This window comes from Anguilla anguilla, chromosome 9 (genome assembly GCF_013347855.1).
Source record: "Anguilla anguilla isolate fAngAng1 chromosome 9, fAngAng1.pri, whole genome shotgun sequence".
Lineage (NCBI taxonomy): Eukaryota > Metazoa > Chordata > Actinopteri > Anguilliformes > Anguillidae > Anguilla > Anguilla anguilla.
Window position 1 is genome coordinate 6,886,589 of NC_049209.1, and position 16,600 is coordinate 6,903,188.

General features: G+C 45.3%; 1 protein-coding gene across 7 annotated transcripts in view; it reads right to left on the bottom strand.

Moving 5' to 3' along the window:
• Positions 1–5,487: 5,487 nt before the first annotated feature.
• Positions 5,488–16,600, bottom strand: part of nf1b (neurofibromin 1b) — a 113,995-nt gene continuing 102,882 nt past the window's right edge. For 4 of the 7 annotated variants that reach the window (XM_035432636.1, XM_035432639.1, XM_035432637.1 and 1 more), the window contains 9 exons: positions 14,523–14,680; positions 14,275–14,397; positions 14,041–14,168; positions 13,720–13,820; positions 12,259–12,401; positions 10,218–10,264; positions 9,583–9,799; positions 7,471–7,527; positions 5,488–5,721 (listed from right to left, as the gene is read on the bottom strand). In XM_035432636.1, coding sequence (XP_035288527.1) covers positions 5,579–5,721; positions 7,471–7,527; positions 9,583–9,799; positions 10,218–10,264; positions 12,259–12,401; positions 13,720–13,820; positions 14,041–14,168; positions 14,275–14,397; positions 14,523–14,680 — 1,117 coding nt within the window. In that variant the 3' untranslated portion in view covers positions 5,488–5,578. The remainder of the gene's footprint in view (positions 5,722–7,470; positions 7,528–9,582; positions 9,800–10,217; positions 10,265–12,258; positions 12,402–13,719; positions 13,821–14,040; positions 14,169–14,274; positions 14,398–14,522; positions 14,681–16,600) is intronic. The other 3 variants (XM_035432640.1, XM_035432641.1, XM_035432638.1) reach the window with 1 other exon arrangement.

Sequence of the window (16,600 nt, forward strand, 5' to 3'; positions counted from 1 at the left end):
CCCTGCCTGGGCAACATGGAGGTCGATAATGCTACACCCAACAGGAATGCCAGCCACAGTTGGAACCGGCGTGGTCAGAATTCAATTCTGGACTTAGAGGTTGGATAGTGAGAACATGGGCACACACCATTTGGGTGCCCCACAATTTGCTTCCTTGATATCGCTGTCTAGAACCCAAGAAAATCTCTCGGTACGGAACAAAAAACCAGCACTCGCCTTTAACAGGTTGAATTTACATTTTACTTCCAAAAAAGGAATACATACATTGAGGGACATACATGGCAAAGGAGAAGTGGGTGGGAGCTAGTTTTCAAACAATGATTTCTAAAATGGGATCTACAGGTAACATATCCAATGTTAACAGCAGTTTGTCAAGTTCCCTGGCATGAGTTTGCCACACAGCATGAACAAGATTGAAATGTTTTTTTTATTTTTTATTAGGGTAGCATTTGTAATTGTGAGGTTCAATGAGGACAGCAACTTATTATACAGTATGGGTGTAAAATACACAGTCATTTATATTCTCTTGGTTTAACTTTTGTTTTTCCTCAATATGTTTAATGACAATGCAGTGATGGTGGAGAGAGAGAGAGAGAGAGAGAGAAAGAGAGAGCGAGAGCAAGAGAGAATGAGAGAGAAAGAGGTTATACCTAACACTAGAATAATTCAATTTGTATGTTATACATGTACAGCAACTAACTGCTTTACAAAAAGCAAAATAATACAATATATCGTCACATGTATTTACAGTGTAGTAAATATACCTTTCTGTCAAATTTTACACAAAAATATTTACAGAGGTGAAGCGTACAGCTTAAACAGAAAGTGTGGCCAACGCTCAAAATGTGGCAAAAAATCCGTTTTGCATAACATTGAGTAAGACGTGCCTAATTTTAGGTCATTACACTTTACAGAACAAAATGTTTGACTGCGGTTTGGAATAGTGCAAGTCTACCACTATACACACAGCTCATTCAACCCCCCCCCCCCCCACCCCCCCACCCCCAAAAAATAAAAAAAGGCTGTGGCTTTGTCTGTTTCGTGCTCTGAATCCTGGCACCCTGTCAGCATGCTACCGGCTGGACCCATCGGGCCTGAGTCCCGCAGAGTGAAGAAACGACAGATTTCTCTCGATAGTCCCACCAAACGCTCTGTTCTGTTCACTCGAGCACAGTACTTTCCCCATTAAAGATTTTTTTTTTTTGTCAGTGAATTGGCACCATCTTTGTCCACATAAGTTGACCATATTCATATATATAAAAAAAAAAAAAAAAATTAAAAAAAAAAAATCGGGACACAATGCAATTGTGGTACAGCGTGGCAAATCAAACCCACTGAGAGAATACAACAGATGAATTGTCTACTGTTCAGGTTCCAGTATTCTGTGAAGTAATACGTGTTCAGTATTGTGTACAGGAAAGGGACTCGAGGAATACTCCAGACATGCTAAATGGCTCCTGACGCTATCCTGGCAGGACTTTTAACAGGCTCTGTACTGAGGGGGAATACGAACAGGCGCGGGGAACCGGAGACTTCATACCTGGGATTTGCACTCCTTTAGAAAAACAAAATCAAATGCAAGCTGTATGGGGCGCGGTTTAATCCACCCAAAACTAATTTTCACTGCCGATACATTTAAAGGTTTAGGCCATTTAAGGTATTCTGAAGGCGCACTTTGTACTTGGTGAGCTCACAATCTTTAAGGAAATTCTGCTGGCACAATATTGCTGGAAGATACAACTGTAGAACAAATTATGACAACCCTGTCACAGGATCGAGGATGACAAAAAAAAAAAAAACTGAAACACCCATTTCTATCATTCAGTCCAGACTTCTTTCAAATACTGTCTAAATCTGACATTGGGAGGTAAAAAAAATTCCCAGTAAAATAAACAGGCCACAAGCTTTCTGAATACCCCCACAAAAGATCCGGGACACTGCCAATAAGCAACTTATAAATGTGATAAAGTAATTGTTATCATGCATGAAGAAAAACAGACAGGCATAACAGGCCATACAAAGTCCACAGTATGGACTTGGCCCCAAAAATAAAAAAAATAAAAGGTGTATGTAGAAAACCTCATCAGACAGACAGACCTGCATCATCCTCTGTAGCAATATGGAGTAGCCTGCAGCAGACGCAAAGTAGCGAGAAATGCAAAGACCCAGAACGCAACCTAGAAACCTGGTTCTAGACCATTCTTTTGGCTTGAGTTTTATTAAAAATGTATTTTGTCTAAAAGGAAGAAAAAAAAATAGGAGAAATATCCTTGCAGTTTGCAGTTCATGGCTTGGTCCATAGTTTCTCAATTATAAGGTTTGCGCACAACCCCCAACCTACAAGCCTTTTACTGAAAGCAAAGTCAAGCTACTACAAGGCTGACTACATTTCTATTTGAGATAGTTTGCCTTCAAGCTAAGTGGTATGGGAGCTTATTCTTGAACTTTACTGTAGTTCCAAGACTTTGGGCTTTCCATACACCACATCGCACTGTGTAACACTTTGTCAGACTGTGTTTGGTAGCCTTGTTGTTTAGTTTTGAAAGCCATTTTTTTTTTTTTTTTTTTTTTTTTTTTTTCCCCTAGCATGCTCTCTTTGAGAAGGAGGACTGCTTTAAATAGACATGTATCCTCCAGATTCAAGTATATAAAACATGTAAACAAAATTCACCTACTGAGCACGACTAATTTATTATACAGGGTTCATTTGCTCTCTCTACAGAGCCAACACACATAATCAGATTAACTGCTTACCAAGAACTACTGAGTGAGTGCATTTTTTAGCTTTTCGCTTTTTTCCCCCCCCAATATACTTTTGAATATGGTTCTGCACACCAATATGATAAATAAACAAGATGACAAAAAAGCACTTCTGTTGTTTAAGACAACCGCATGGTTTTTCAGAAGCTTCCGATTGAGTTTAGCCAATGAGTCACACCAGCTATTCACACCTTTTTTTTTTTTTGCTGCTCTCCCCATACTGTTTCTTATTAATTCAACATCAGAACTTGCAAACAGGGCCTAGGCGAGACTGTTTCTCAAAAAAGAAAAAAAGAGAAAATGGCTTTGGGAAACCACAACTGGAATTATATGGTGGACGTAACTGCCAGCGACGAAACAAGATCCCAGCTTTTGACCCACGGTCCAGAGCGCGAGCGTTCACTGCAGAGTTCGGTCCCTCTGCAGCCAACGGCTTCCCCCCCAGTCCCGCTGTACGACAGAGGCCGAGGGGGGCGGGGCCAGTGCGACGGACAGCCCGCAGAGCGAGGGTCCCTCCGCAATGCAATCAAACCTACAATACGGCCAGAGGAAGGCAAGATGGAGTCAAAAAAAAAAAACCAAAGATAAAATCAGTGATTCGTTTGAAATTTTCCGTTTGTTGATTTTCCCGTTCTTCAGTATTCGGTGCCGAACCCCTGGGGGGTTGCCGCACTGACTCATGGGAGTTAATGAAGACTTGAGCTGCGGGCCGAGGGTCCCTACAGGCAGTCGGCAGTGAGCCGTTTCTCAAACCTTCACAGGCACAGCAGACCCCCCCCCCCCCCCCCCCCCCAACGTCAAACCTCTGACCGGTCCACCTGACACAGTCACACAGCAAGCCGAATCCCATCACCTCCTGTGGCTCCAATCTTTCACATTTTCTTGGCATCTTTGTTTTAGGACTACTTTCACTGAAACTGTCAATCAACAGCAGACCATTATGACATATTTACCTTTATATATATCAATATTCCAACCCTCTCAGTCTCAAATGTGTTTTTGGCAAATTCATTTTAGCATATTAGAATTGTATCTTCTGTACTTTAAACAAATAAAATGACAGCATTGTAACTATCATTAGTTTAATCAATAAAGGTGCTTCAATATTTACATGCTTAACCTAGCATCTTGCTGTCAGTTGGGTTTGAATGAATAAATAATGAATATTCAACAGTTGTACTGAATATTCAGTTATCCGGGGAAATTACCTTCAGGCAAGTGGGTATTGATTGTATATTTGCCTTTCATAAGAATTTATAATGCTGATCATCGCTGTGTACACATTTTACATGGACAGTGTCATGTCAATATCCTTACAGCTTTCTAGCATCAGGCAGAGCTGAGTGTCCAAGCAGGACACCTCATCTACTGTCCCTAGCAGGACAGACTTCACGTGTTCCTATCTGTCTAAAAGTTCAAGGTGGATTTTCCGTTTTCCAAGAAGAAATCAGCCCTTCCGTAACTGCTAAGAAAAACTTAAGAATGGTTTCCATGCTTGCAAGGCCTGCTACTAGAAACACTTTCAGTGGGGTAAGGACAGCACTTTTTTAGTGTTATTTTCTCGTACCTGTTCTCACTTTCCAAAGGAAAGGTTTGCCGTCTCTCCCCAAATCTATAACCATCTGGCAAGACATCCAATACTGTGTGTGCATGCATGTCCTTGATTATTATAATCATCATTATCTTTAAAATGGTCCTTTCTTAATTGGCTTTTGCAACGACAGATTAAAACTTTTTTTAAATATTTGGGGACCCCCCCCCCCCCCCCACCCCCACCCTTCTTATAGAGACACATACATACATCATTTCCCAGTTGTAGTACCGAACAGCCGAAGGCAAAGGTAAAGCAGGGGCCATCGATCCCCTCGGCTTTGGTGGAGATGGGTTTTTTAAGCTCTCCTTCAGCGCATGGCTAGTCGCTGCGCATTTCAGGATCCTGCCGAAGACACTCTACACTCTCTGGCAAACGCAGAACGTGAACATAAACCCTAAATCCAGTTCGCTGCCCCCTATGCAAGCACTGAGATCAAGTTACCCCCATTGGCTTTAAAAGAAAACAAAGGAAACCGAAGATGAGTTGGAACGCCAGCCAGTACCGACTGGTGTGCCACCCAAGACTAGCGGGGAGTCTATTCTTTGAGCCCTACAGTCCTGACTCTCTCAGCGAAGAAATGCAGAGACGCGCGTCACCAGCAGACTCCGCCCCGCGTACATTCCTAATCCATCGCAGATTAAACAGCCACTCTGTAGGAAAACTGTGCAAATGACAGAAAATGCCTTTCATTCACTCTCCATTTCTGAACTAAAAAAAAAAAAAAAAGAAAGAAAAGAGCAAAGACTCGGAGCAATAATAGCTTACACATGACCACTGTCTGCAGTGTTGTGAAATTTAGTGCTTTCCTTCAGCTAAAATATATACAAAAAAAAGAAGTCCTGTCTAATCCACTTCCTGTAAATGAATGCATCCAGCACACAAACCAAAGGGTGGGCAGGTGGAGGGGATTTGTTTTTCTTTACGCCTCAAACACTGACTGGCTTTAAAAAAAAAAACAAAAAAAAAAAAAAGACAACAGAAAAAACAAAATAATGCTTTAAATTCAAGCAGTTCTTCAATAAATGTTGATCGTCAGGCAAACTTGGCAAGGATAAACAAAAAACATACAAAATGGAAAAGAAAGAACGAAAAGGAAAAAAAAAACCGAAAACTTAAAAAAAAAAAAAGGGGGGGGAGGGGACAGAAGAGAATTTGCAGCAGGACGACTGGCGTGGGAGGGGCCAGAGCCCGGGGAGGGGGGCGGGGTTGTTCTGGCTCCTCCCCTCACACGATCTTCTTGATGCTGGGTCTCTTGAAGCTGCCCGCGCTGCGCTGCTTCTGCACCTGGCTGGCAGAGCCGTGCCGCGTGCGCCCGCTGCTGCTGTGCCCGCTGGTGGGGGACAGCTCCACGTTCTCCTTATCGATGCCTGCAGGGGAGGACAGGCGGGCAGCGGGGTGAGGAGAGGAGCCAGGCGGTCACCCTGCACACACACACGCACACACACACACACACAGACACACACACGCGCGCGCGCACACACACACACACACGGACACATGCACACAGACACACACACACACACAAGCACACACAGACACACACACGCACACACACAGACACACACACCCACACACACACACACACACAGACAGACGCACACACAGACACACGCACACAGACACATGCATGTACACGTACGCACGCACACACACATGCACGCGCACACACACACACACACACACACACAGACAGACACACGCACACAGACAGACACACGCACACAGACACACGCATGCACACGTACACACGCACACACACATGCACGCGCACACACACACACACAGACACATGCACACGCACGCACAGGCAGACACACACGTACGCGCGTACACGCGGACACACATGTACACACGCACAGGCAGACACACACGTACGCGCGTACACGCAGACACACATGTACACACGCACACACACAGACAGACACACGCACACAGACAGACACACGCACACAGACACACACATGCACACGTACACACGCACACACACATGCACGCGCACACACACACACACAGACACATGCACACGCACGCACAGGCAGACACACACGTACGCGCGTACACGCAGACACACATGTACACACGCACACACACACGCGCGCACACACACATGCAGGCACGCACAACACACACACACACATGTACACACGTGCGCTAACACACAAACACACACACGTACACACAAACACACACACGTGCGGGCATAAGCCTGATGGACTGACTCCTGATTGATTCAGGGTGACTTATATTATTACACTGCATAGTTGAGACATATATGAACCATGTATGCTGGTGCATTGTGTGTCGTGCTCAGTATCACATACATACATGTATTACCACTTGCATATGAATTTCTGATGCCTCTGCATTTTCTGTATTCCCACCCGTACACCTCAACAGCAGTGGCTCACAGTTACAACACAGCTGTCACAACACTGCTGAATTTCCAGACTTACAGTATGTAGCATCCGCTAACATGAACCGTGCCAAGCCATCATTTAGCTACAGTGTTCACTAGCACTGAGCTCCATATCGCAAATCTAAAAGAAACAATAATATCTGTTTCAAGGCAACTCAATCGCCAGGTATGCTTCTGGACCTCCTGGAAGCCCCTCTGCCCCATCTGTACTGCTGGGGAGAAATCTCTCGGCTCACAGAGTAACACCGCGCTGCAGTACCGAAACGTATCAGCAGGTGGGGTTGGACACGCGTCTAAAAATGAACAGGGCTTTCCTAAGATGCTGGCTGAAATATCCGCTGGTTTCCGAAAGGTTTTCAATGACCTATGAAAAAACACGCAGTCCGGCTGGGTGTGGTGTGCCCTGCCCCGCCCCCCACCCCGCCACCAAAACCGCTCTCTCACACTGATAACCACGGCAACGTAAGAGTGCTACCAAACCGAGACAAAGCACAGAACCCTGTCCTCATCCGTCACAGACAGCTGTGTGTGTGTGTGTGTGTGCGCCACGGTGACTCAGGTCAGGGGTGTGTGTCTCTGGGCTACGCGCGCTGCGCTGATCGCTCTGTGCTAATCGCTCTGTGCTGTGCTGTGCTGTGCCTGTGGAGGAAGGAGACAGGGAGACCGAGGGGGGCGGGACGGGGGGGCGGGGGGGCTGTACCTGGACAGGCGAGGAGCGGCGCAAAAACGGCAGACTTAGAGCAAGGCAGAGAAGAAGCTTCGCAGACACAAAGTGGTAAACAAACAGGAAGGGGTGACCATGACAACCCAAAGACAGGATGAAAAAACAAAAGGCAACATGGTTAACACCAAACAAAACTCAAACAATATAGAGCAGATGAGCATAAACAATAAATTAATACAAAAACAAGTACTGGCAGAAAACGGCCATGAACCATGCATAGATGACCCATTGTTGTCCAACTTGCACAGGACACAAATTAGTAATCTGTATTTTATAATCGTAAAAATTCAGTGGCTTCATTTCCACAGGTTAACAGTATTACTTATTTGTAGTAAGTATTACTTAAAATATTTCTGATTACAAATGTAGGACAGCAATATAATTAAATGCAAGTCTGACAGAAAAAAATAAAATAATGCTAGCTAAAACAAAACCACACAAAAAAAACCACAGTACAACAGCCATGCACAAAAAACATCAGCACCGTTTGCTAACCACAGGCTTGGCCGTTCATTGCCCCGCGTATAGCTCTATGGTCTTTATTTGTAAACAGGCATTTTCTGGGACACCCCTTCAGAGGACCTCGAACGGGACAGAGCTGGCGACTGTCTATAAACTACAACTACATCCAGCCCACAGCAGCGAGGCATGCACGCAGCAAAGGAAGAAAGAACGAGACAAGGCAGGCAGGACGCTAGACAGGTTAGAACAAATTAAAATTAAGAAAACAGGAAACGTGAAAAAAAAAACTTGGTAAATGTAAAAGCAGCCAACTGCTGGAGAAGGGCAGCCATTTTTTTCTTTATAGACACTCCAAACTGGACTGATGTTGCCATTCTGACTATCAGAGTGTCCTGACAACAATTGTTTTTGCCCTTGCAAAATGTATTTCTTTTTAAAGATAGTAACTTATGAAGAAAACTCAGTTTAGCGCGAATATTTTACCAAGTTTGTATAGAAGACCACAAGCACTATTAATGCAGAGATGGTGCAAGACGCAGAACATTTTTATCCATGGCCTCGTTTCATTGGAGAAGAGAAGAAAATGGAGGTCGGGTAGACGAACCTCAATGAAATGCAAACCCTTGTGAAAGAAAGTGATCCATGAAACAATGAGGCTCAAAGGCAAGACACCTGGATCAAAGACTGCACGCACTGGTAGCGTAAAAACTAAAATAAAACTGCAACCGGCTCGCTAAATTAAGTGCACATCCAAAGTTAAAATGCAGCTTGATACGAAGTCTTTATTTTGTGAGCGTAAGTATAGTTAGGCAGAGTTAATGAATACCTATTTACCCTGTAGATGGCCAGTTGATCAAACCTGAATGTTATACAAGTTGTGCATAAGTTAGCAATTTTAGCTCTACAAGTGCTACTGTCAGTAAAAGCAGTGGGAAGGAACAATGGCGAATTGTAATATACTAATCTACACATATATACTGTTTTATACACACAACACACACACACAAACACATACATACTGTATATACATACTGTATGCATATATATATATATATATATATATATATATATATATATATATATATATGTATATATATGTATTCAGACATACACATGTATCAGTGAAATCAGTGTGCATGCTTGACTGGAGGGCAGAGTGAAGGGGAGCATGTGTCATGTGACATTGAGAGTGTGTGTGTGTAAGACAGTGTGCGAACAAAGCAGGAGTTTGAAGGAGAAACCTTTGGCATCTACAAATGTCTGTACAAACTCCATTTCCCAGCCCACACGGTGTCCTGGGGCCTGTCAGCTTTGAACACTCTGTGATGCCCTTTAAAGGAGAGGGTCTCAGAAACAGGCTGCCCATCTGTATGAGTGTGGAACAGGCCCAGTGCCTGATGTCTGACATCAATGTCCTGAGCTTTAGTTTCATTTGAGTGTGTGTGTGTGTGAGTGTGTACGGGTGAGAGTATGCATACCTTATACAAGTGCAGGATTGTGTGTGTGTGTCTATGGGCGAGAAAGTGCAGGCCTTGTGTAAGCACAGTTGGGGTGTGTGTGTGTAAGCGCAGATTGGGTTGTGTGCGTGTGTGTGTGTGTGCGTGAGAGCCTGTGGGCGGGGCTGACCTGGGGAGTGCTGAGAAGTGGCGAGTGAGGTCATGGAGTTGGAGAGGTTGAGGTTGGCGGTAATGCTGAGCTGGCTCTGGACGGGCGGCGGGTACGGCGACGTGGGCGTCCGCAGCGACTCTTCGCTGGTCTCCTCATCAATCCCCGGCAGGTAGGTGTCAATCAAAGCGTCCAAAAATTTCACAATCAGCTCTGCGTAGTCGGGGATCTGAGTTTGCTACGAGCAGTGTGAGAGAGCAGCAGTCTTTTAGGAGCAGTCATTTAACACCGCAGTCAAAGGTGCAATTCTTTTGAGTTACAAAAAACCAACAAGCGAACATTATGAAATGCATATTATCAGCCACCGGAAGATAAATGTGTCCCATCACTCTGCGGTTTCCAGCGTGACTTCGAACCGCACAAACGCACGTGGGGGTGCTGTGGATCGATCCCTCGTTATTATTTACGTCTCAGATACAAGCTACTGAACACAGAAACCAGACGGTGGCCCCGGGTGGAGGCGTGAGGTGGGAGGGGGGGGGGGTGTTGGTGTGAATAACCAAAACCATTTGACTGACAGGACTCTCCTTGATAGGGCATTATTTCCATCGTTATAGAAACATTAATAAGATCTCCCCTGACATAATAAGACATACCTTTGAGAAGGGCCCGGCGAACCTCCACAACCCGTTGAACCCGAAGCCTGTGGGGGGGGGGGGGGGGGGTGGGGGGGTGGAGACAGAGATGCATGAGCTGGGGTTTACACACGCAAATCGGCCTGGGGCACTTAAGGGTTAATAACAAGACACAAGCATATGACCCGTTCATCATGAGATAGCTGACCTTTTATTTACATTAAACGATGCTGAATGCGTGCATTTCTTCTGCAACGGTAAAAGGGAATAGGTTTTTCTTTCACTGACTGCCCGTCGCCAGAGCTGGCTTTTGGATGTGTGTATTACAGGCCATGATATGCTACGCTAGCTTGTTTAAAAACGGTGTGTGTGCAGTAGCATCGCGTGTTTGGATGTGTGTATTACAGGCCATGCTATGCTAAGCTAGCTTGTTTAGAAACAGTGTGTGTGCAGTGGCATTGCCTGTTTGGATGTGTGTATTACAGGCCATGCTATGCTATGCTAGCTTGCTTGTTTATAAACGGTGTGTGTGCAGTGGCATCACATGTTTGGATGTGTGTATTACAGCTCAGGCTATGCTACGCTAGCTTGTTTAGAAACGGTGTGTATGCATTGGCATTGCGTGTTTGGATGTGTGTATTACAGGCCATGCTATGCTACGCTAGCTTGTTTAGAAACGGAGCGTGCTTAGTGGCATCACGTGTTTGGATGTGTGTATTACAGGCCATGCTATGCTACGCTAGCTTGTTTAGAAACGGTGTGTGCGCAGTAGTATTGCGTGTTTGGATGTGTGTATTACAGGCCATGCTATGCTACGCTAGCTTGTTTAGAAACAGTGTGTGTGCAGTGGCATCGCGTGTTTGGATGTGTGTATTACAGGCCATGCTATGCTACGCTAGCTTGTTTAGAAACGGAGCATGTGCAGTAGCATCGCGTGTTTGGATGTGTGTATTACAGGCCATGATATGCTAGCTTGTTTAGAAACAGTGTGTGTGCAGTGGCATTGCCTGTTTGGATGTGTGTATTACAGGCCATGCTATGCTATGCTAGCTTTGCTTGTTTATAAACGGTGTGTGTGCAGTGGCATCACATGTTTGGATGTGTGTATTACAGCCCAGGCTATGCTACGCTAGCTTGTTTATAAATGGTGTGTGTGCAGTGGCATTGCGTGTTTGGATGTGTGTATTACAGGCCACGCTATGCTACGCTAGCTTGTTTAGAAACGGTGGGTGCGCAGTAGCATTGCGTGTTTGGATGTGTGTATTACAGGCCATGCTATGCTATGCTAGCTTGTTTAGAAACGGTGTGTATGCATTGGCATTGCGTGTTTGGATGTGTTTATTACAGGCCATGCTATGCTACGCTAGCTTGTTTAGAGACGGAGCATGTGCAGTAGCATCGCGTGTTTTGGATGTGTGTATTACAGGCCATGCTATGCTACGCTAGCTTGTTAAGAAACGGAGCGTGCTCAGTAGCATCGCGTGTTTGGATGTGTGTATTACAGGCCATGCTATGCTACGCTAGCTTGTTTAGAAACGGTGTGTGTGCAGTGGCATCGCGTGTTTGGATGTGTGTATTACAGCCCAGGCTATGCTACACTAGCTTGTTTAGAAACGGAGCATGTGCAGCAACATCGCGTGTTTGGATGTGTGTATTACAGCCCAGGCTATGCTACGCTAGCTTGTTTAGAAACAGTGTGTGCGCAGTGGCATTGTGTGTTTGTGTGTGTATTACAGGCCATGCTATGCTATGCTATGCTAGCTTGTTTATAAATGGAGCATGTGCAGTAGCATCGTGTGTTTGGATGTGTGTATTACAGGCCATGCTATGCTACGCTAGCTTGTTTAGAAACGGTGCGTGAGCAGTGGCATCGCGTGTTTGGATGTGTGTATTACAGGCCATGCTATGCTAAGCTAGCTTGTTTAGAAACAGTGTGTGTGCAGTAGCATCGCGTGTTTGGATGTGTGTATTACAGCCCAGGCTATGCTACGCTAGCTTGTTTAGAGACGGAGCGTGCTCAGTGGCACCGCGTGTTTGGATGTGGAGGCGGCCGGTCACGTACTCTGCAGGTATGAAGGCTGGTACTGGGGAGGGGACTCCTCGTGGTACACCACACTCTGCACGATGCCGTGGATGGGGTTCAGGAGATTGGGGTCTTGGCACAGTGATAGAAGGGTATTTATCTTCGAGTCCAGTAGGTTGTGGCTGCAAAGGGAAACGCCAAACAAACAAAAATTCACATTCAAATAAATAAATATTTGCGGTGAACGGCGTGCTGGAAAGGAGTCAACGAACGGCAGCCCGTGCTCGGAAATAGCAGGCGAACGAGGTGAGCGGGAACCGCCACAGTCGAACTCGCGAAAGGGGGCGTGTGACGGACGCGCAGGTGTCACATGAAAGCGGCTGAAACGCACCAGCGCCAAATTTAACAATGACGCCTGCGGCTGCGGAGGAAACGTGGTCTGATGCAGGCCAGAGAACAGCAGACAGGAAGTAGCACCCGGCCTCACAGATAAAGCCAGTAAAAAGCGGATGGAGATAAAGCCCGTGCGAGTACGTAAGTCACGGCTGGGCGATACGCCGCCACGACAGTTAGCCAACGCAACAGCGGCGGCCGCCACCGCGTCGTGTACCGCCTTTTCGTCTAGTCTTCTTCTCTTTAATTAAGCCTGACGAGGTGGTGAACAACCACACTTCAGAGGCCACGTGAAATGGTTCAGGGGGGAAGAAAAACAATATCGTTATCGACTGGGTGACCATAAGACAGCCAATCAGCAGCAAGGCCTTGCAGCTTCCATGTACATGATAAAGTTGAGAAGCAGTACGACCTTGCTGCCGGGGTGGCCATAAGACAGCCAATCAGCAGCAGGGCCTTGCAGCTTCCATGTACATGATAAAGTGGAGAAGCTGTATGAGCTTGCTGCTGATTGGTGTAACTGCGTGGGTGGGCGTCCCCTGCGCTCGCGGCATCCTTCTGGTTCCGGCCAAGCCCTTATTGGATAGAACGCTAAGCGTGTCTAACTATGTGCTTATTCATGCAGAATCTACATCGGACATTCTTACCTGTTATTAGCTGGCTGGCAAGAGCACTGCAAGCGAAGCAGTTAGCTAAAGCAAGTGAACTGCAGAAAGACCTGTATGGTAGGCCTATAGTGCAAAGGTGAAGGGCAGTGCAGCAATGTGCTGGGGTTATAACTGTCTGATCAGTTATCAACAGCCTAACATTTCAACAGCAACTCGCTAGTTAGCATCTAGCTAGCGCATGGCGCTTTTTGCACAAAATGCGGTGGTATGGCTTAATTATATTTGTTTATTTATATTTTTAACTATAGGACTAATGCGATGTATCAAATGCAGACATGATACTCAGCTTTAGAACCAAAACAGGATTTAGAGTTTATTAACCCCTTTAAGGCTTACAAATATGTTATTTTGAGACATGAGGAAAATACATTTTGCTCAAAAAAAGCTGTGTTTTGTAAGTGAAACAGATTAAAAATGGGAAATATGTGAAGAGACTTACACAACTGGAAAGACCTTTGGGAAGACAACACTAGCTTCAGCTAAAAACTCATAGAGGATCCTCTGGTCAAATTCATCTGTTGTGTTTTTCACCAACGTGGCCTGAAGAACAGAACACCATATGTACACTTAGATTACCGTATACATAAATACAAACAAATAGACCAAACATAAAACATAAATTAAATTTATGCTAATTGACTGATGAAGATAAGAGAGAGAGAGAGTGCGAGAGAGTTAGAGAGTGAGAGAGAGAGAGAGAGAGTAAGAGAGAATGTACGTGTACTGTTTGTGTGTGTGAGTAAGAGAAAAAACAGCTCACCAAGACGGTAAGAAGCAGCGCCTGGATCTTGGGGTCCGTGAGAACCTCCTCGTCCAGCAGCACGTTGGACTCCGACACGGACACCTTGCGCAGGTGGTGGTGCTGTGAATTGGCTATTCTTTGGGTCTCTGCGGAAAGGGGAGGGTCATAAACGAGACGTGCAAGCGTTAGCGTCAGCCTGCCGCGCCGCCCCAGCTCAATTTCAGCGTCGGAGAAGCTCCACGAGGCGCGCACCTATATCAGGATCGTACTCGGCCACTCTCCGCATCTTGGGGGGCGTGGTGATGCCAGATTCCATCTCTGGCCTCTTTGGTGCTTTCGTGTCCGATATCAAGTGGTCGAAACTCTTCCTCGTGCCTGGAGGAGAGCAAAAGAGCGGGCGGGGTAAAACATCACGTCCGCGAGACGGAAGCCACGGCAATCCCGCGTACGCCCTTCAGACCACGGGCGAAAGACCGCGGAGCCAAAATGGCTGCCCTCACCCAGCAGTTTCTTGGTGTTGGCTTGGGAGGGCTGGCCCATGTCCAGGCTCATGGACTTGCGCGTGCGAGGGCTTATCTGGCCCACCGTGGGATAGTGAGCCGCCAGGTATCGCTCCGACACTTTGGGCGACGCCCAGGGCTGGCTCTCGCGCAGAGTCCTGAGGGGGGAAGGGGAGTACATCACATTACATTACATTACATTACATTACAGCATTACATTACATTACATTACATTACAGCATTACATTACATTACAGGCATTTAGCAGACGCTCTTATCCAGATCGACTTACACAACTGTTAGCGGAGGGACGGAGTGTAGCACAGTGGGTAAGGAACTAGACTTGTAACCGAAAGGTCGCAGGTTCGATTCCCGGGTAAGGATACTGCCGTTGTACCCTTGAGCAAGGTACTTAACCTGCATTGCTTCAGTATATATCCAGCTGTATAAATGGATACAATGTAAAATGCTATGTAAAAGTTGTGTAAGTCGCTCTGGATAAGAGCGTCTGCTAAATGCCTGTAATGTAATGTAATGTAATGTTAGCACAACATTTTTTAGCATTTTTACACAACATAGCATTTTATTTTATTTATTTTTTTACACTGTATCCATTTATACAGCTGGATGTATACTGAAGCAATGCAGGTTAAGTACCTTGCTCGAGGGTACAACGACAGTGTCCTACTCCAGGAATCGAACCTATGACCTTTCAGTTGCAAGCCCAGTTCCTTACGCACTGTGCTACACTGCCGCCCTATAGGCTGAGGGACGCCACTACAGAAGTGAAAAGGCTTTATTCCGCTATCTAAACGAGATGGGGTCACCACTAGGGGTGTGCAGAGATGTCATTATCTGTATCTGTATCTGTTCAACCAACAAAATAATCTGTCTGTGTATTTGTATTCAGATAGAAGACAGGAAGTGTTTATACTGGAAGTCACGTTAAATCAGGCAAATGTTCTATTTTCTAACCTAATATTCATTGGCAATGCAATTGTTGTGCCTTCAAAGCATCAAATTGATTTAATATTGGCATATAATTAATTATGAATTGGCATACTATTAATCATAAAAGATGCTATCATAAGCTCATTCTATGCTTTGTGTACTTGACAATGGTGTTATATTATCATCTAAATGAACTATTTATAACGATCATTTACCTTCAGTTTGTTCATTTTATGAAACTATAGAAGTTATAGAAGCAAAATATCAAAAAATATCAAAATTGGCATATGGAACCAAAATCATCTTTTTTGACGATGGTGCCTCCCCTTAAACTGCTTTAGAATGCTGGATTTTGTAGCGCATTTATTTTAGAACTGTTAAAAGGCTGAGGTGTCCCTTTACAGAGATAAAACTTGTTACGAGGTAAAAAAAAAAATTTTCTCGACTGGAAGAAAAAAAAACTGGACTAGAAGACAAAAAAACCTGGACTGGGAGAAAAAAAAAACCGGACTGGATGAACCTAAGGATCATGGTAGGGTTTTTTTTTGCGTTCCCTCGCAATGCTTTTGCATTAGTCACCACCCAGCCACAACACAGGCGACCACTTGTCCATGATGGCAATTTTCAGTACTCCCTTTTCACTTCTCTTTACACACCGCCTTCACGTGACGGTGACGGGCACTATGCGCTAGGCGGCCACGCTGTTGCTCACCCACAGGACCTTCACCCATGCGTCTGACGACCAATCGTCTTGGTTCGTGAGAGGGTGCCCTTTGGCATCTATGCATCTATGAGGAACACCTTCACCTTCTTTTTTTTTCTTCTTGAGGAGTTGGCCGACCGCTTTCAATAAACTGCGTTATCTTTATGTCATTATGTTTGGCTTTTTAAAAATTTTTACTTCCTGCACGATGGCCATTTTTCATTAGCTACACCCCTAGGTGGCCATCTTTCACTGGACATTTTGTATGATGAGTATTATTCAACAGCTCAGTCAGGCTTAAGCTGTATGACCCTAGACCTGCCAACAGCAAAATTCACACGTGAATAATTCAAGCAAGAGGCCAAATCATCTTGCTGTGGCTCTGTCACAGTCTCTGTTAAGAGCCATAATTCAGTGAATCTAG